The sequence below is a fragment of the Leuciscus leuciscus genome (genome assembly GCF_965113295.1).
Source record: "Leuciscus leuciscus genome assembly, chromosome: 17".
NCBI classification, from domain to species: domain Eukaryota; kingdom Metazoa; phylum Chordata; class Actinopteri; order Cypriniformes; family Leuciscidae; genus Leuciscus; species Leuciscus leuciscus.
The window spans coordinates 29,829,174-29,850,639 of record NC_138741.1 but is presented as its reverse complement, the minus strand read 5'-3'; the positions used below and the strand labels follow the sequence as shown (position 1 = coordinate 29,850,639).

The 21,466-nt window shown below is 40.6% G+C and overlaps 1 protein-coding gene across 1 annotated transcript in view; it reads left to right on the top strand.

Moving 5' to 3' along the window:
* Positions 1-21,466, top strand: part of LOC309479364 (kelch-like protein 29) — a 199,002-nt gene that overhangs the window by 127,964 nt on the left and 49,572 nt on the right. Inside the window, exons 9-10 of the mRNA XM_082143455.1 lie at positions 2,273-2,471; positions 17,839-18,021. Coding sequence (XP_081999581.1) covers positions 2,273-2,471; positions 17,839-18,021 — 382 coding nt within the window. The remainder of the gene's footprint in view (positions 1-2,272; positions 2,472-17,838; positions 18,022-21,466) is intronic.

Here is a 21,466-nt window from a genome sequence, read left to right as displayed (position 1 = left end):
CTAAAAAAAACTCCAAACAGTATAAGCTGTGGGAAATTGAAAGTAATCTAGGAGCTTTATACAGATTTTTACAGCGGATGTCATTGGAAACACGGCAAGTCTATCCCTCACAGCCTCACTTTCATAACTGTCATGGCGCTGCTCTGAATAAGGTCTATACAGCGCACAAGGTATGTGCATGCTCCAAGTCTTCTTCTCTGTTTTTAGTGTATATCTGTGGTAGAATAACAGCACCACATACTGGTCTGTTCTAGTTTTGTGTGTATGCATATATTTCTTGAGACGATGCCGTGTTTAAAAAAAAAAAAAAAACAAACAAAAAAAACAATCGGATAGGGATAGACTTCGTGTGTACTGTGCTAGACTAACTGGGACTAGTTACTGCACTTACACATTTTTTCCCCTATTGTTGGTTTGATTGCTTCTATTGCTCTCCTCATTTGTAAGTTGCTTTGGATAAAAGTGTCTGCTAAATGATTAAATGTAAATGTGTATGTCGTGAAGTGAAAAAGAGGGCAATTCATGAATTTGATTCCATCCGGAATAACTTATGCACATGACAGAACTGTTTGCACTCAGAGTTTTGTTTCTTGTTTTCTGACCTTGCATTTATATTTTAATTGCATTACAAAGCATTCAGCCTGTAAGCTGCTGAAACGTTGCATTTGATGATTCATCCATCAGTCTTTTTGCACAGTAAAGCTGTGGTTTGTGCTGTTCTCTGTGTCTTAATCTGGTATTCAGCGTGCCATAGGCTGGCTCCCTCATGGCATGACATTATTGCAGATATGCTCAGCGGAGTGGTGAGCGGAGCTGCATTTGGATTCCTAGATCATTCAGTAAAAAGTCTTGATTGCCTGAGCAGTGGAGGGAATGGTTGTAATCCTGAGGGATTTCTCCAGTGGCCGTGCTGGCTGTAGAAACCATTTTTCATTTATTTGATCCTTTTCTCACGCCACAAATGGTTTTGAGCTCCTACCTGAAATGCCAGATTGATAAACTATCTGAATGTGATGGTGCAGATTTTTCCAGTCTCACCAGGGACTTTAGTAAAATGCCACCACTGTCACCAGTAAATCTTTGACCTTTCTTCCTCTCTTCTAGACCATTGGAAATACAATGTGTACATGCAAATGTATTTTGCTCAAAACTAAGCCCTCAGTTTGGCTCCCTTTGAAATCGATTGCCGGTGAGAAAGCGAAGGAGAGCCGCACCAGCTGTTGACCGTGTCTTTTTGTGTTTACAATCTCGCTGGAGATATAGTGGACAAGGAGTAATGCCACGCTGGGATTTTTCACCATGGCAACCCAATGTTGATCGAGCTGAAAAAGGAGTCTTTGGAAAGGATCACCTGTACGTCAAGCTGTTCATGTGGCCTGTTATCAAACAAATAAAAACTGACCAGCTCTGATTACACTCGTGATCATGGTGTGATTATGGTGTGATTTTTGACCAGATGCATTATGTGGGTTTAACAGATCCATCCATCCATCCGTGACCATTCATTAATCCATTTTTCATATATAATTATTTATTTACTTATTTATTCCTTAATTTGTATTAATTCCTTTAATTTCATTTAAATTAATTTGAATGTATTTTTTATTATTATTTAATAAATATCATTATAATTATAAATACATTATTAATACATAAAGTCGTATAATTTCATTTCAATTTAATTAAACATAACATTTAATTCAACTTCTTTAAAATATTTAATTTATTTTCAATGAACTCTTAAATGATTTTAACATGACTTTTAACATGCTTATGTCTGTTGAATTACCAATGTTTTTCAATTACCAAAACATGCTTTTTTTTTTTTTTTACATCATTTGCGTGGTTTCTGTTTGTGTTGAAGGTAAATCATCTGAAAATCAAAAAAGAACATGTTAAACTTCCAGCCTTCAATATTTGAACTTGTTTTGATGTTAATGCTGTTAGCAGAGGTTGTTTACCACACATTAATGTGTATCAGTATCTGTTTTGTACCTCTTTGGTTATAATGGGCATCCTCACACAGCATCCCTCGGAAGACTTTCTCTGTTTTATTTTTCTAGCAGGCTGAGAGATTTTTTCTTATCCAGAGAGATAATTTTTTTCAGTCAATGAAAATAATAATGCAATAAGGCATGAGGCCCATCCGTAAGAGTGATTTGACCACAATTAAGGTTGTGTATAGCACAAATCTGTCTTATATTATCTTTCTTTCTCTGTTCTCATTCGATTATTTCTCTCTGTCTTGTTTTTCTCTCTGTCGTGTACCCAGCATGTGTCTGAGCTGTTGGCGGTGGTGCGACTTCCGTTCATTCATCCCAGCTACCTGCTGAACGTGGTGGACAACGAGGAGCTGATCAAATCTTCTGAGGCCTGCAGGGACCTGGTGAACGAAGCCAAGCGCTACCACATGCTGCCACACGCCCGCCAAGAGATGCAGACGCCCAGAACTCGCCCGCGACTGTCTGCCGGTACATTCTTCAGCATGGCTTATAGTTTCTTTAAGATTAACAATGTGTGACACATTAGCACTGTTCTGAGCTGCATTGCCGTCTACTGTCTATATAGTCTTCTAAGGCATCATGACTGAAATGGAACCTCTTAAGCGGCCAAGTTGGAATGCTCTACATAGATAGCAACTCCATATAAGTGGAGGAGCTAAAAATGTAATGCTCTAACAAGCATAAAAATATACAGCCTACACAAAAATGTTGTACATTTTTTAAGGCAAGACACTACGCCCAATTGTCCGAATCCACTTCTGTTAGTTTAACGACGGGGAAAATAGTCGGCATACCTGGCGCATGGTCTTAAAGGGTTGTCCGTATTCTCTCAATGAGTAATGGGTGTGTTTTGGGCGTAACGTGCAATAAACCAATTAGAGTGTCATCTCCCATTCCCTTTAAAAGCCAGTTGCGCTCGCACCAATTGCTATTTACATGGCGGAATTTGCAAGCGGAAAGACTGAGCGCTTCTCCAGAGAGGAAATGAATCTGCTCGTGCGCAAGGTTAAAGCAAGCAGACCATCTACGGGACAAACCAGATTCCACCATATTAATAATTCATATTTTACATTGTAATCTTTTTATTTTTAATGTATGGCATGTTTGTGTGCTGCTGCGCATCCCTGTGTGTTTAATAAGAAAAGTGTACGCGCGTTGTGGATCCGTCTATAGGCTCAAATTACTAACACGCTCTTTAAATGACCAAAAAATAATAATTCCGCCATTGACTTTAGACCAGGTTTTGTTGGTGCAGTCTATTTCAGTTGCCTCAAAATAGCAACCCGCAAACAATGCACCTGAACACACCTTGTTTTCAGACTAGCACACCCATGGGCGCACAAATGGGCGCAAATGCTTTTGCTATTTAAACAACATGGCGCAGGATGTTAAAATGATAACTGTGTCGGGCTGAAACTAGCATAAAACACTTGATATACAATAATAACAACATATTTCACCAGGTGATTATTCACAGTACATTAAGCAAGTTATTTTGTATTACAAGTTTTCTGAAATATTTAAATATGCCATGATATGAGTCATTATCTAATGAAATATGCACTAATTTGCATAAATTTCACAACAGAAATCTGAACTTGCAATTCAACTCAGAATTCTTGTTTTATTTTTTTGACATATAAGAGTTAAATGTTTTTTGGATATCTCTTTTTATCACTCCATAAATCAGAAAATACTGTCAACAGACAGAAAAAATGCCATGTTTTAGGAATACAATATTATATTAATCAGGTGAATGATATATGAGAAAACCGCTCTGTTAAAACCTTCATAATATAGATAGGAATAAAACTGTTAAGTTTCTTGTATGTAAGTGATGAAGTAGAGATTTCTGACTCTCCCATCCTTTAAAGATATCTATTATAATTTAAATGTACATGCTTAAATAGATGAAGTGTAACAAAATAAACAATTAAAGGTGTATTGTGGATGTTTTCTTTCCACTAGTCTGAAAGAAGACATGTCATGGAAGCAAAATAGCACAAAATCTCAAAAAGCCTGAAGTGTCTATAATTTGTTATAATTTGTTATTAGATTAAATTATTTTGGCACTTTTCCTTATTTACGTAAAATAAGGGACATTTATATCCAGCATCTCAAAGCTTGTCATGATGCATTCTGGGATTGCCTTACCCATGAAGGTGACAAGCTACTGGCAAAAAAATTTATACATTCATGCATCTGTCAATTTTGAGATTTTGGGGCTTTTTTAGCTTTTCATAAAGTGTTTTTTTTTTTTTTTTTTTTTGTTTTTTTTGGGAAAGAAAATATCCAAAATACACTTTTAAGTGCATCTTTTATAGCACATTTTATAGCACTGTATTTGCCTCTTTAGATTTCAATCACAGTACATATCTTTAAAGGCTGTTTTCTCAAAAGGAGTTTTTTCTCCTGCACTGAGTCAGAAATCTGTACTTTAGTAGCACTTACATGCATCAGATTTTACAGTTTTATTCCTTTGTATATTCTGAAGGTTTAAATGCTGCTGCAAGATTGTTAACAGGAACAAGGAAAAACGGACATATATAACCAGTATTGTTCTCTCTCCAGTGGCTTCCAGTTAAACATCATATTGAGTTCAAAACACTTTTGTTTGCTTATAAGGGTTTGCATGGACTGGCTACTCCATACATCTCTGACCTCCTTTTATCCCACCATAATGCTTTTAGACAACTTGGGTCAACCAGTAGTCTACAGCTGATGGTTCCAAGGACAGGTTTAAAATTGAAAGGAGATTGTGCCTTTTCAGAAAATTGTGCCTTACATAAAGACTGCACCAACATACATTGATTTTACATCTTTGCTTAAAACCCACTTATTCTTTTAACTTTTTCTTATGGTCATAAGTCTATTTGTGTGTTTTATGTTTACTCATTAGGATACCTGTTTACACTTTGTACAGCACTTTGGCCAACAGCTGTTGTTTTTCAATGTTCTCTATAAATAAATATGACTGACTGACTGACTGACTGACTGACTGATTGAAATGTAATTTGCCTCGTAACACTTTACCCATAAGGTTTCATTAGTTAACATAAGTTAACTACATTAGTTAACATGAACTAAGAATGAACAATACTTCTACAGCATTTAACAATCACATTTAATGTTAGTTTCACTTTCAACATTTACTGATACATTATTAAATTCAAAAGTTGTATTTGTTAACATTAGAAATGCACTGTGAACTAACATGAACAAACAATGAACAGCTGTATTTTATTAACTAATGTTAAAGGGATACTCCACTTTTTTTGGAAATAGGCTCATTTTACAACTCCCCCAGAGTTAAACAGTTGAGTTTTACCGTTTTCAAATCCATTCAGCCGAACTCCGGGTCTGGCGGTTCCACTTTTAGCATAGCTTAGCATAGATCATTGAATCGGACAGGACCAATAGCATCTCTCTCAAAAAAATGACCAAAGAGTTTCTATATTTTTCCTATTTAAAACTTGACTCTTCTGTAGTTACATCGTGTACTAAGACCGACGGAAAATGAAAAGTTGCGATTTTCTAGGCTGATATGGCTAGGAACTATACTCTCATTCATGCGTAATAATCAAGAAACTTTGCTGCCGTACCATGAGTCCAGCAGGCGTAATGATATGACGGAGCGCCTGAAAATAGTCCCCAGCTCGGTAACTTCCAACGTGACTGGGACTAAGTTTGTCTAACCTATTAGACCTATTTTCAGGCGCTCCGTCATAATGCATCATTTATCCTGGAAGCACCAATCACACCACGTCTGTCAGTTGACAGACCAATTACGACGATGTGGTAGTCCCGCCTCCCTAATATATAAAACTGCCGGTGGTCCCAGCTTCATTCTCGATCTCTTCCCCTTGAAGATCAAATTGGAAGCTATCCTTTAGCAGGACCTGTCTTCAAAATAGTTTTGAATTTGGTTTAACTGTTCTGAGACGAGCCGTCAAGGTACGTCACCGAACGCAGCTGTTTTGTTAGCGGGTCTTTTTTCACTGTAACAGTGATTTTATTTGATTTATTTGAAGAGAATTAACGTGTTACGGCGAATTCTCTTAGATATTCCTTTTTTCTGAGTTGCACGTTGTGGTGAGCTTGGATACTATTTTTACTATGGCAACTACTAGTTCTGCAAGTGGCGGACCGAAAGCAGAAATTTCACGTCTGTGTGCGTGCGGTTCAATGATATCAGGCAAGGATCCTCATCTTTTGTGCATCGCATGCCTGGGGGTGAGACACGCTCAGGCAGCCCTTGCGAACCCTGAGTGCTGTCCACACTGTTCTCTCTTCCCATCAAGGGTGCTAGAGAGAAGAGTGCTGGTCGCGGCCACTGACAAGGGAGATCCCTGCTTTTCTCTGCCGCCCGCGGAGGAGACAAAACAGCCCCCTGCGTCATGCAGCTGGGGTGAATTTATGGATGAAATCTCCCCCCAACTACCTCCCCTCTTTGGATCCTTTTACGGAGAGGAGGACGATGATGATGACAAGGCCATTGGTCGTCGGCGGGAGGAGGAGACGACGCAATCCTCCCGCCGAATCCCTCCCGGCCAGGCAGCACGTTAAGCGAAGGTTCTCCCTCCCCAGCTCAGGCGGAGCTCGACCTACTGGAAATGTGCCAGAGCGCTGCGGCAAAACTCTCCATAGACTGGCAATCGCAGCAGACGAGCCAGGGGACAGAGAGAGATTTCTATGATGGCAAGAGACTGCCGTCACATGCCCCACCAGTTAAACAGCTCATTCCAGTGGTCCCCGCATGCGTTTCAGAGATGAAACGTTTCTGGGATAAGCCTTTTTTACACAGGGTTCCTGTAAAAGGATTTTATAGGCTGGATAACATGGAAGAGTTAGGGATGTCAAATTCCCCTCCTGTTGAGCTGTCAGTTGCACATCATCTCCACCCTAACCTCAGGGCAGCCTTTTCCTCGGCTTCAGCTTCACTGCCAGGATGCACTGAGCGCCTAGCAGCCTCAGTTTTTCAGAAGATTTATCGTTCTTCTGCACTGGCAGTGAGGGCTCTTAATGCCACCTCTCTCCTCACTTATCAAGTGGAGCTTATGGAAGAGATCGGGAGGCAAATGGATCCTGGGACTCCAAACCCAACCCTCTGGGAAGAGATTTGTGTTATTGCAGATCTCAACCTGAGAACTTCCAGAGGTGCGGTCCAGAGCTGTGGCCGCAGCATGGGCCAGGCAGTGGTCAGCGAGTGAGCTCTCTGGCTGTGACTGTCAGGGCTGTCAGACAGAGAAAAAGAAAAAGAAGAAAAAGACTTCTTGGATGTTCCAGTTGAGCCCCAAAGCCCTTTTCGAGGCATCGGTCACTGCTGTGCAACAACAGTGTGATCTGAAGAAGCAGGAGGGTGAGGCTTTCCAAACTTGCCTCCCTTGCAGATCCGCTGCTAGGGTTTCTCAACCACCATGGTCCAGGTTTGAAGCTCCCCAGAGGAGTGGTTGATCAGCCTTCAGAGGCCCTAGACCTTCTCAGCCTCAGCAGGCTGAGCCAGCTCAGGCGAGGGGAAAACCTTCCTTCGCAGCAGCTGCAGCCAGACACCGACCAGCAAACCCTCAGGGAGGGAAGAAACGGCGAGAAACCTGATATTTCATTATGTTCAGGACAAAGGGATGAGCAACAGCACTCACAGAGCATCTGTTGTTATCCTCCCTCAAAGTGAGAGGTCATTTTCTCCCCCTCCGTCCCATTCTGGATTTATGGAACCTCAACAAACACCTCAGAAAATACAAGTTCAAAATATTGATCTTAAAGACGTTATCTCAAATTATTCGTCCCAAGGACTGGCTTACGTCAGTCGATCTGAAGGATGCATATTTTCAAATGTGTGGAAGCAGCGCTCACACCGCTGAGAATAATGGGTCTAAGAGTGTCAGCATATTTGGACGATCTGCTGCTGTGCGCGCCGTCATGGCAGCAGACAGAGAGAGAGACAAAAATGTTTGTGTCTCATTTGGAGAGCTTAGGCTTCAAGATAAACGAGACAAAAAGCTGCTTGGTGCCCACACGAGATAATTTACCTGGGTCTCAGACTGAACTCGGACCTCTATCAAGCGTTTCTGTCCGAGGAGCATATCAGGTCAATTTGCGGCTGTCTATCCCTTTTTCAGAAAGGAAACAGAGTTTCATTCAGACGGTGTTTACGTCTTCTGGGGCTGATGGGCCTCGACAGTTTCTATCATTCCACTGGGACTGTTGCGAATGAGGGAGTTTCAGCGCTGGACGGCCGCGCAGGGCTTGTGTCCAAAATGCCACCTCAATGCAAAGTGATAGTGACGTCACTCTGCATGTGCGCTCTCCGTCAGTGGAGAGATCGCTCTTTTCTCGAGTCTGGGACTCCGCTGGGAGCAGTTTCTCTGAGAAAGGTGGTTACAATGGATGCATCGCTCACAGGTTGGGGTGCAGTGTGCGAGGGCAGGATAGCGAAGGGGAAATGGCCCGACTCGCTACAAAACACACACATATACCCCTTTTCCACCAACAAGAACCGGGTGCTAGTTCAGAGCTAGAGCTATTGCCAGTTCGGAGTTGGTTCGACTGACGAGCTTACTAAGAACCAGTTTGCGTTTCCACCGGCCAGAGAGCCACAACAGAGCTATATCTTACGTCACTGCATACGTATCATGTTGCCCAGCAACGCTAGTGCGGCAGCGCCAAACACAAACACACCAGACTTGTTCGAGATGCATCGGCTTCTCGCAGAACGATCAGCACATGAAATCAAAGCACTGCGAAAGCGATCAAAAAGCACAAGGAGTCGTATGATCTCCAAACACTCCCGCAGCTCTGATCGGTCCACGCTGCTCTGATGCATCTCGAACAAGGCATCAACAATAATAGACGTTGCGTTACTATGGATGCTCATGGGTTTGCGAAAATAAATCGGCATCCAAACACGGCGAATCCAACGCGTTCGTGCAGCTCGCCGTAACTTACATAGACGGATATTATAATCGAGCTGCTATTAGCTCGACTAGCTGCTATTTAAAAATGGCGGTCACAAGTTTCTCTTCAGTCTTGTTGGCCACGGTAACCCCGCCCCCAGCCTCTGACGCAAGCGGTTCTTTCTTGGCTCCGTTCTAGACCCTGCAATGATTTGGTGCTACTTAAGAACCAGTTTTACTGGTTCGGAGCTGGTGCTTTGGCGGTGGAAAAACAAAGAACCGATTTGAAACTAGGCTCTGGCTCCGAACCAGCACCAGCTCTGCCTTGGTGGAAAAGGGGTAATAAACTTCCTGGAACTGTTTATAGTGTTTCTGGCACTGAAACATTTTGTGCGGTTCCTAAGGAACCACCACATTTTGATCAGATCAGACAACACAACGGCAGTGGCATACATAAATCGCCAGGGAGGCACACATTCCCATCTGCTTCACAGTCTGGCACAGAAACTAATTGTGTGGGGGGTGAAGCATTTTCATTCACTACGGGCAACCCATGTCCCGAGAATAATGAATGTGGGGGTGGATCCCCTGTCCAGAGGAAATCATCTGTATGGAGAATGGACTCTCCACCCTCAGGTAGTGAGCCAGTTGTGGGAGAGGTTCGGCCGAGCTGCCGTAGATCTCTTCGCCTCGCACGAAAACACTCAGTGCCCTCTCTTCTTCTCTCTGGTGAGAGACGGTGCGCCTATGGGTGTGGATGCTCTGGCACACCCGTGGCCAAACGCACTACTATACGCGTTTCCTCCACTGAGTCTGATCGTTACAACTTTAAGAAGGGTAAGAGAGTACGATCACTCAGTCATAATGATTGCCCCGAACTGGCCAAGGACGTTGTGGTTGACGGAGATAATTCAACTCATTTGCGACCAGCCTTGGCCTCTCCCGTTGCGCAGGGACCTTCTCTCACAAGCGCACAGGGATTTTTTTTTACCCAGCCCCAGGCAAAGTGGCTTTTTGGGCCTGGCCTGTGAGAGGTTAAACTTGAGTGTGAAGGGTTTGCCTCCGAGGATGATTGAAACAATTCAGAATGCACGAGCAGCTTCAACGCGCTCTGCATACGATCAGAAATGGAGTGTGTTTGAGCGATGGTGCGCACACAGACACATTGTGCTTTTTCTCTATTCTATCGCAGATGTGTTATGTTTTCTGCAGGAACTTTTGGATAAGGGCAGAGCCTTTTCAACTGTTAAGGTTTATCTTGCCACAATTTCTGCGTGTCATGTGGGGATTGACAGAAACACTATAGGTCAACACCGGCTTGTATGCAGGTTTATGAGAGGTGCACGGCGTTTGAACAAGGTTTCAAAACCATTGATTCCGCCGTGGGATCTGTCTGTGGTCCTTGTGATCTCAGCCCCCTTTTGAGCCTATAGAGAGTGTTGAATTAAAGCTCCTTTCGCTAAAGGCTGCTTTATTATTGGCTCTTTCGACCGCAAAGCGGGTTAGTGAACTTCACATGTTATCGGTTCATAACTCCTGTATGCAGTTCGCTATGGATTACTCGAGAGTAACTCTCAAAACGAATCCAGCGTTTGTGCCAAAAGTTAGCGAGTCAGCTCTCGCCTATAAACAGGTGGATTTACTGGCTTTCCATCCGCAGCCTTTTTCCTCGTCAGAGGATTTCGGCTTCATTGCTTGTGCCCTGTCCGTGCGTTGCTTTACTATGCGGACAGAACGAAAGTACTTGTCTATACTAGGAGTTGTCTATATCCCATAGTGAGAGACCGAGCGAATGTTTGAAAGAGAACTTTAGGTTACTTGCGTAACCCTGGTTCTCTGATAACATGAGTGAGGTATCTCACCACACTTCCCTCCTTGCAGTGCACGGAGAAGAGATATGCAGAGAATAAAGTAGGGACCATCTGCAGTGTTATATAATAGGGAGTCGGGACTCCCGCATCACTGTCGTGATTGGTCTGTCAACAGACAGACGTGGTGTGATTGGTGCTTCCAGGATCTTCCAGGAGGCGTTTCCCATAGTGAGATACCTCACTCATGTTATCAGAGAACCGGGGTTACGTAAGTAACCTAAAGTTCAAAGTTATTGTATGTTGAGTGACACATATTTATATGTATTTGTGTCAATTTACTGTTAAAAATGGTCCTTACGTGTGCATATCCTGGATGCTTAACGATGTCGTGCGTGACCTTTCCAACATGATGACGTAATGCATGGCGCATCGCGAAGATAGTACAAGATGGGCATTTGTGGTTAAAAAGTATATAATTATTTTTCCTTTTTTAAATTTTTTTTTTAAATGACCAATCGTTTCACTAGATAAGACCCTTATTTCTCGACTGGGATCGTGTCGAGCCTTTGAAGCTGCATTGAGACAAACATTTGGACCTTCAAACCGTTGGTTGCCATTGAAGGCCATTATATGGAGAAAAACCTGGGGTGTCTTGCCTGAAGGCTACATGCAGTACTCAGTACTGTATTTGCTAAAATGAGGTATCTTTAGAGAAGAGAAAATGTTGTCTATTTAGTCAGCTCACTAGGTTTTTATTACGCTTTTTATTAAATGAGCTTTATTATATAGAAACAAGAAGACGCTCCCAGCCCTGATGGCAATTGATAATAGCTATATAATGACATTTATTACAAATAATAATTGAAATAATAATTCAGATAAATTAAATTCTTTATTTTAATGTGCCAATTTGCTTGGCCATGCATCCCACAGGATAAGCATATTAGGTATTTATCTGGCAGGAAAAAAAAAAGTTTAATTTAAACCTGGCTCATCCGGGGCTAATTTGCATATTCATAGAACCCCGTTTACTAAATGAGGCAAGGGTGTAGAGTTACATTCAAGCTATTTTAAGGCATGAAGAATCAAAAAAAAAAAAAACATTTAAATATGTCATTTTGATGATCAAAGGTGAGTTTTAAGGAATAAAATGATTGACTGCAGGGGGACTTTAACAAATTTAACTATAAGATCATGTCCTGACTTGTAAAATAAGGTTAGTATTTGGTTTGTGTGTGCTGTCCAGTGATACACAGTACCTCCTGAGCTGTTTTGCATGTTACAGTATATAGTGAATTTTTAGCATGTCTGGAATGCTGTGTTGACCAACCAGCCCTGTTTTATAATAATGCAGTGCACAGATATAGAAGCAGCATGCTGGATAGAAATCCGTCCTGATGTATGACAGAGCCTCCACGCATCTGGAATAGAGCCACAGCGCTGTCACAGAGCTGCCAAAGCAAGCATCAACAGCGGCCATCAGCGCACCTGCGCCTCTTATTACAGAGTGTTAGCCAATGGGTAAATTTCACCTGTGTTTACTTAAGACAAGCTGTGCAGAGATTATCACACCGAACGACCCAGTTCATCACAGTCCAGGCTTTAACATTCTTCATTCATTATACTCGTTCAGTAACGGAAATCTGATTTGATCCGCCTTTTGTTGTTGCATTTCAATAAGGCTGTTCTTTTTGAAAGAGCCAGTGTTTACACTTTTCAATAGAGTCTTACTTATTTTGTAAGAGTCTTAGTATTATTTTGGATTACTGTGGCCTATGCATCTAGCCTGTTTGGACTTTTTTATGGTGCAGTGAGTTTTTGCAGATTTTTCAACATGGAAAAATTAAATTACTTCATCTTTAGAGAACTTAATTTTCTAAGTGTATAGAGTTTGTACATGCAATCCGTTTTTTAGAGGTAGTTGCGTCCCAAATCCCATCCAAGTGTAAAGAACCAGGTTTTCTTTTTTGTTTGGTAATGACATGAGATAAAAGATTGGATATAGTCAGGTAGTGTTTAAATGCTACAATTATATTTGTGAAACAGTATTATAGTTGCACATTTGAAACCCTTATTCACAGCACTGGCACTTTCCATTATTAGGGCATGTTTACTAATAATGACTAATAATAACTAGTTACCACAAGTTTTTTGTCAGTTGCATTATTTTATGTGATAGGCTTGCTGCGATAGTCAATGTTACCGGTTTTATCGGTGTTCACCGGTTACATCACTTGCCCACCGCGGCACCGCCCCCCACCGCCATTTAGATTTTTTATTGTATTAAAAAACATTTAGTTCAGTTAGAGAACAGACACTACAATTAAAAACTGAACCTGTCTGCTCAGTGCAGAGTGAGCTAAACGAGAGTCCCAGCACAGATCAGCAGCAGGAGTCAGATTTAATTTATCAGCCACTAGCTAACTGACAAGACGATGGCGGAAGATTTGATTTCAAAGCGAAATGTAAAAGCGCCTATTTGGCAATATTTTGGATTGAAACCCAATGCTAATGGGGAACCTGCAAAGGATTAGATGCGTTTTCTAATTGTTGTGTTATTCATTAATAATAATAATAAACCCACTGCTCAAGCAATTGCCATCCCGAATTGGCACGAATGTCCTTGCGTGTGCATTTTACTTCCGCTTTTGTATTAGCGATTTAAAAGAGCGGTGCAAAAGAGGGAAAACATCACCCCCCTCCCTCAATCGAGTCAATTCTGATTTCATGTAGACTTTAAAGGTGACATATTATGCCCCTTTTCACAAGATGTAATATAAATCTATTGTGTCCCCAGAATGTGCCTGTGAAATTTCAGCTCAAAATACCCCCCAGATAATTTATTATAGCTTGTCAAAGTTGCCCCTTTTTGTGTGTGTGCGAAAACACGCCGTTTTTGTGTGTGTCCCTTTAAATGCAAATGAGCTGCTGCTCCTTGCCCCCGTTCAGAAGAGGGCCGATCCTTTACACGAGCTTCGGATACTCTGGCAATAACAAAACACGCAAATGTCAGTCAAATTTCAGAAATAACAGTAGTGGAGTTCAGCCTTATAGAGACTCAGGAAGAGGTTGCAACCTTTAGGCGCACATGGACGTTTCTAAATGGTTAGTGGATACATTTATGTAGTTGTAGTGGAGTTACATTGATTCATCGATTTGCATGTGTCGTCAGGTTTAACTTTTACACAAGTTGACAGTTCCCTGAGGTCTTTATAAGACAGCTGTACAATTTTTTGGTCAAATAGTGTTCTGTGCTCATCTGTGCAGCCAATGACAGAACAGTTTGCATGCTTTGCTCGAACTTTTGCTCGAACTGGTTACACTGTTGTCACTTGCGAAAACCAAATGGCGGCGCCGTGGGTGGAAACTTGCAGATTATGGGCCTATAATATAATAATAAGATCCCCTTCCTACGCCAGAAGGGGAGGGAAATCTCATTGGCTTATTTTTTGACATGCTTTCAGAGAAAAGCTCAGCAAAACAAAGTTACTTGGTTGTCACTTTTCACGTTTTTCTGGGTTGGTAGATGCACCGGGGACCCCGATTATAGCACTTAAACACGTAAAAAGTCTTTCATGATATGTCCCCTTTAAATTCTACATACGCTGCTCTTCTTTAATATAGGTAGGTTTAAAGGTGTGTTTTCTCTTAGAAGATCTTTTACTCTTTTGTTTCATGCGCCCAATCCTGATAGATAACATGCTAGAGGGATTTTGGGGGAAATCTAAATCTAGAAAGCTCCTTGAATTCTTTTCATGTCATAATCCATTGGTCTGATCTGAGAGGGGCAGAGGTGGGGCGGCAGTGCTGGACCTCCTGCTGCTTGAGTCTCTAATGCCACAGTCAGCAGGAAGGGCCCGGGCACAGCAGGGTCCCTCGCTCGGCAGAAGGGCCTGATCCCTGCCATGCTGCATTAACACATGCATGCAGAGCGAGATGAGAGAGTATAAGGAGAGCATATATCTGCTGGAGGACACTGGTGGCAGAACACGAGCAGGGCTGTCATGTGGTGTTTGATTGATGCTTCTGCTGTAATGTAGTGGCGTGCAGTGAGGGTTTGTGGAAAAAGAGGGTTTTGTTTGCAGGAGAAAAGGGGGATGGAACATGTTTCCTGTACTGTTGTGAAGTAGGAACACATCTTGCAGTCGTGCAGCTGAAAGAGCTGCCATCGGAGAAGATGTTCGTGCCAGTCAAAAGCTTTTTTTTTCTTCTCAGGAAGTGCCTATGAACACGAGCTTGAGCAGGAATATCCCGCCGCTGGTTGCGTCACCTTAGCATCTGGTGTTAAAGCGCACATGCATCTTATTTACATGCATTCACTGCAGCACATGAGATGTGCCTCGGTATAGACATGCGTCATGAATATTTAAATTGTTACTGCCATTATTTTTAGCATTAATTGCTCCCCTTTTTTATGCAAATAAGACTTATAGATTCTGCCTTATTCACAACAGTCAGTGCTTGGTGCTTTTACAGCTTGCATAAAGCTATTAACTTTTACCCTCCTATTGACGGAATTGTCCGGCAATCCATGTTTTCAATGTTATGCAGTTGGGGTGCACTATAACACATCTTCTGAAAGAGTACAGAATCTCCGCATCAAAACACAGGTGAAAAATAAGCAGAAATAAATAAGTGATATAAGCATTGCTTATGCACATATAAAATAACATTATCATCAAACATTAACAACTTATAAGGCATAAACGTAACGTTAACAAATTAAATGTTGACCCATGAAGAAGTATAGGACTGTGAAGTTTGGGGGTGTTGATGGGAGCAATCTACTCCATCTATGTTTTAATCATCGTTCTGAATCTGATCCGGAAAAAGATAGACTGATAGACAAAAATACGATTTGCTCAAGCTTTTTGTTTGAAAAGCTTTTATAAAGAAACTTACCCACATCCAAGTGTTAATAAAAAAGACTGCATGTTGTTTGTTTGTTTAAAAGCAGAGGCTCTGTTCTTTCTTTTAATATAGTCTATGTTCAGATCATACAACATTATGTTCTAGGGGCCATGACATTTTTTGTAAAAATTATTTTAAAAAATGCTGGTGTTGGCTGGCAACTTTTGTAAAAAATAAATAAAAAAATAAAAACACAAAAGAGATTTATACAGTATGTGCTTTAAGCCTTCAATTTCCTGAATCACTATTTTGAAAAGAATTACACAGAGACAATAAATGTCCCCAGACATAATTCATTTCTGTATTTTCAGGAGCCATTGAAGTCACAAGCAAGAGTATTTCTTCTTTTTTTTATTTTGAATATTTTTTCTGCAGTTACAGGGGCCTGACCCTTTTTGTCCCGATCCACTGTTTCTTTTCTTTTTAAATATTTTTCAAGATGATGTATGTCATGAATTTTAATTTGGATGATAAGATCGTGTTGTGTACTATCAGCTCACACAAAATAACGGAGCCTGAAGCCCTTTTTTTTATACCAATGAATCTGTACTTTTTCCTTGAATAAAAATACACTTTGCATATTTTTGTCAAGTCAATCTTTGCTGATAACTCTCTGACTCTGTGGTGATGCTGATAACATCTTTGCTGGCACTCTGTGTTGAGTTACGCCTCATTTTTAGCAGGGAACATTTGTTATCTCCCCCAAAATTGTCTCTTTTCTTTCTTTTTTTGACTCAAATGCAAAATAGTTTTTTTCCTTGTTATGTCCCTTTTTCACATTGAATGTTTTCTATGTACCACATTATAATGATTATATCTCCAATTTCTTTAGTCTTTTTTGTGTGTTTCTGTGTCAGAATAAAACAAATTACAGTTTGAAAGGCCAGCGATGTGGCATAAGCAGTTAGTGTGGAGACACTTCATGTGCTGTAGAGAGGAAAACACATAATTTATCATAAAACAGCTTCTGTTTGTAGATGATTTCACTCTGAACAAAAACTGCTCTTCTAAATGTATTGTTTTGCTGTTAAACTTGCATGTTAAAAAATAGACTGTTTGCCACTGCCTGCTTCGTATTTGCAGAATTAATCTCCAGTTATTTATAACATGCACTTGTAAACCTTTGCACATCATGCTGGTTTTGGCTGGTCACTCAACATGCCCTCTTCTAAAAAGAACCCATTTTTGTTTTTCTTAGTGTGAAGAAAATTTGGTAACAATTTACAATAAGGTTCACTAGTTAACATTAGTTAACTACATTAGTTAGCATGAGCTAATAATGAACTGCACTTATACAGCATTTATTAATCTTTTTTTAATGTTAATTTCAACATTTACTAGTACTTTATTAAAATCTTGTTAACATTAGTTAATGCACTGTGAACTAACATGAACAAACAATGAACAGCTTTATTTTTATTAACTAACATTAACAAAGATTAACAAATACAGTAACACATGTATTGCTCATGGTTACCCAGCTAACACAAATACGTAACTGCAACGTAATCTGGTGACCAACTTTCGTCGTGGCGACGTAATTAGTTACGTCGTGGCAACTGGAAAAGTGAAATTCCCAGATACGTTGCTACAACGTAAAAAAAAATTACAGACATGCGACGTCGAGACTACGTTGTCAGTTGGTAAGTCATGAAATTACCAAAACGTCACGTAACTGTTGGTAACTGTAGTAGTTGGTAATTTTGTTACCTTAGGAGACCGTACTGACGACGTTGTCAGTTGGTAATTTGATGGTAAAAAGATTACAGACATGCGACGTCGAGACTACGTTGTCAGTTGATAAGTCATGAAATTACCAAAAAGTATGAATAAATTACGTAACTGCGACGTCGTGTGTTAGCTGGGTAGTTTATGTTAGTTAATACATCAACTAATGTTAACTAATGAACCTTATTGTAAAGTGTTATTGAACATTTTAATATTGCCCATCAATGCCAATAAAGAACCATTGTTTTTAAAAGCGTGGTCAAGCTCGTTCACCTGCCACAATAACCAGCACCATCACTTCCCATATAAAATCATCTTGAAATGTGATCTGTGGCCGGTTGCATAAACTGGTTGATCATTTAACTTTTTTCCTTAAGACTGGTCATAACTTTTTTAAGTCAGTTATATAAAAAGGCAGATTGGTCTCATTTGAATCCGAAAAGTAAGGCTAGTGAATGTCAATATTTTTGTGTCTCCGTCTCGTCCCTGCAGGTGTCGCTGAGGTGATCGTGCTGGTGGGTGGGCGGCAGGTCATCGGTATGAACCAACGCTCGCTGACAGCAGTCACTTGCTTCAACCCTCAGAACAACAAGTGGTACCCCCTGGCCAGCTTGCCTTTCTACAACCGCGAGTTCTTCTCCGTCGTATCGGCGGGGGATAATATCTACCTGTCAGGTAATCAAACCGACAGCGTGTCACTTGCAGTTTGGTGGCCTCCCGCAGGAGTCTGCTTTTATATTTAGCACTGCATGCTCTGAGGGATGATGGGAAAGCAGATGGCTGTTCCTCGTCTCTGTCTTTACGACTGGCTGTGTGTCAAATTATGATGTTAAATATCCCACAAATCAAGCAAGATTAAATCAATAGCACAAGAAAGATGATGCTTTTAAAGATGTAACAGCAATTTGTTAGTGAAAACTTTATATGCGTTGTTGGTCCATAGACATCAAGATTTTTAGATATAGTTTTAGATAATAGCATAAAGGAAAGTATATTGCCACGTTCACACAGCAGCAGAATAATGTTGTCAGTCCTCTATTTGAGTCCATAACATGGTTACGTTAACACACAGTACTGTTATTTACAGGAATGACAGCCACATTCTATAACCGAAATCACACCAGTACATTTTCTGGACTCACAACCGCATTTTCTGAAAACTTGCTGTGTGAACAGAACTAGACTGAACAACTAGTCAGTACGAAAGAGCTGCTCTGCACTGCACAAACGTGTCTACTGTGTGTTGCTGGTATTCATGTGTGGTTTCTATAACTTACAGAGGAGATCATTTTCTAGAAATAAAGTTTAAGAACCTTGCTGTAGTTTTGTGTAATTAATTAAGAGAAAGTACACCACCATCTTACTCCGACGAAAGTGACCTGCTGTCGTAAACATGACTTCCCATCTCGTAAATACGAACTTCCCAGGAGGACTTGAACGCACCAAATTTGCATATTTAGAAACACATTGTTTAGCCTACATAACATATCGCATTCTCCTGTGTAAACGTAGGTTTATAGATAATATAATTATGCAATGCTGTATTATGATTTTTAAATGGTTTTAATAAATCGTGCAGCCTTAGAAAACTGTCTAATAATGTGGTTCTTGGATTCTCGTCCATGGAATTCGCCACTGCTGGTATTGACAGCCCTACAGATATATTTACCATGGTTCAAAACGCCATGCATAGCACATTAAAATAATTGAAATTATATGCATAAATAGCATTAGTATCAAATCAGGCAGATGCGTTCCAGGTGGTCAAATTATTAACGGGGTGTTAAACATGTGTAATTGATCTTCAATAATCATAAACAAAAAGGGCACTTTCTCTCAAGGAAGAAAAAGGGCAGGTGTTCAAGCCCCCTTTGATGGCGATGTGTGCACAATCCAGTCACTGTTCTCCACCAGAGATGCTCTCATCAGTTTTGTGTTTGCATGTTTCTCATTTTTAAATGACAATGACTTTGTCAAATGATTAAATGATCCATTACGCCTTCCTTTTTTGTTTGTTGCATTGGCCCTGTCCCAAATGGCACCCTAAGCACTCGCGGTTTTCCTATGAGTCCGTACTTTCATGATGTAGCCTAATGCCGCTTTGACTGTCGGGAAGAAGTCTGATTTCGGAGCTAGCATCAGTGCAGGCTCGGCAAAAGTGTGCATCGAGGGCGCATATCGACCGCAAAGCTTCTGAAACCTAAAATGGCAAATGGGACACCGGTCTCATGGACTTAACAGACACGTGCACGCAGCAGCCATTGTAAGTCCACAAGACCGAAAGTGCATATAAAGTGTGCCATTTTGGACAGGGCCTTAGTGCTTTTAGCATTCTTTGGCTACAGCAGTTAACAGTTTACTTCCGGTCGCCGTTGTCATTCCATCAGCAGCTGTTGCTTAAGACTGCGACCAAACCAAACCTGCTGGTCTGCTGATAAGAGCTGCAACTTCTGTTACATTTGAGAAACATCAAACGGCAAACGAAACAAAAGTGATACGAAACAGCGCTTCTCGTTTAAGCTGCGCTACGCGGACCGTTTATCAGCACAGAGCAATAGACAGCGCAGAGCGAACTCAGAACAGGTTTACTCTCTGGCCGATCTCAATCACACAACACCGTAACTACACAGCACTGGGAGATCCAGTGAGAACGTGTTTGAATTCACAGCAGAATTAATAACATATATACCATAATAACATACATGGAAAACCTTATGAGAGTGAAATTCAAGCACTTATTAAGGGCTTCCAAGTGCTTCCAATTTTTCCAGCACTTCAAAGCCCTAAATATTATCCAATTTTAATGTTATTTTTAATGATTATTTGTAAAAAGTTTGAGGAAAACGAACACTTTGTGGCCAACACACACTTTTATTTAATAAGACATGAAATCACCACTAGTAGATGGTGGCAGAGGAGCACTTATTGACTTCTTAGCCATTTTCACTCCCTAATAGTATATGGAAAAAAGTAGGAAGTCATTAATTCTCATGAAAAACAAAAACTTTACACAGAAAGCAAGTAAAGAGTGCTCCTTTTAAAATCAATGAAGCTGTCGGTCAGTTCAGTATGATAGAACAAGAGTTGTACTGTTATGGTTTGTGTTTGTTTGTTCACTTTAGAGTTTGTTTTCTGTTTCTAGGTTGGTTTTCAGTCTGTTAAATGGTTCAGTTCTCTCTCTCTTTGTCACTATGGTTTCTAATTGATTGTTAGTTCTGTTCAGGTGTGTCTTGTTAATTAGCTTCTCAGTTGCTGTCTATTTAAGCCCAAAGTTCTTTGTCAGTTCTACATTGCGTCAAGTTGGTCATGGTCATGGTCATGGTCATGGTTATGGTTAGTCGTGACTCTTTTGAATAAAGCTGCTGCACTTAGATCCTGTTTCATCTCTGCTGCAACCAGCCTGACAGGTACAGGTACTAAGAGTAGAATATTTAACTTTTTTTTAATTAGGTTTTTGTACGTTACTGTTGTTAAAAAAAGCTAATTTTATCTGCATATAAATTCAAACTCAGTGTTCTACCATTAAATGTCCAATAGACAAACATGTAATATTATTGTACTTAATGCAAAACAATAGTAAGTATATGATAAACTTAACTTAATGATACATTTTCCCCCAGCGCCACTAAATCAGGTGCTGGCGCCACCATCTGTAGAACATAGGCCTCATTTACACTGCAGGTGTTGATGCCCAATTCTGATTTGTTGCCTATATCCGATTTTTTTTTTTTTTTTTTTTTTTTTTGACCGTCTGTTTACACGTTCTTTCAATTGTGTCCCATCTCCAATTCATGTGTTTACACTTGACATACTATCTGAAACATCACGCATACTTAAAGGGGGTTCTTGCACAGATGGACGAACGCGAAATTGATGCTAGCTTTGCGATATATGCAAAGTTCGCCAAACATCACCATGATTTTGAGGTGGAAGAGTATGAAAAGGTCCATCATTTTAGCCTGCGCATGCTTCAGTTATTGTGAGAGAGAGATCTCAGGACTGGTGTGAACATACAACACGATCTCATAAAAGTGTGTATCTATACCACAATTTTTATTTCTCGTGCCATTTATATGCCAAAAATAGTTTTTGCGTGCATTATACGCACTGTAAACCCCTT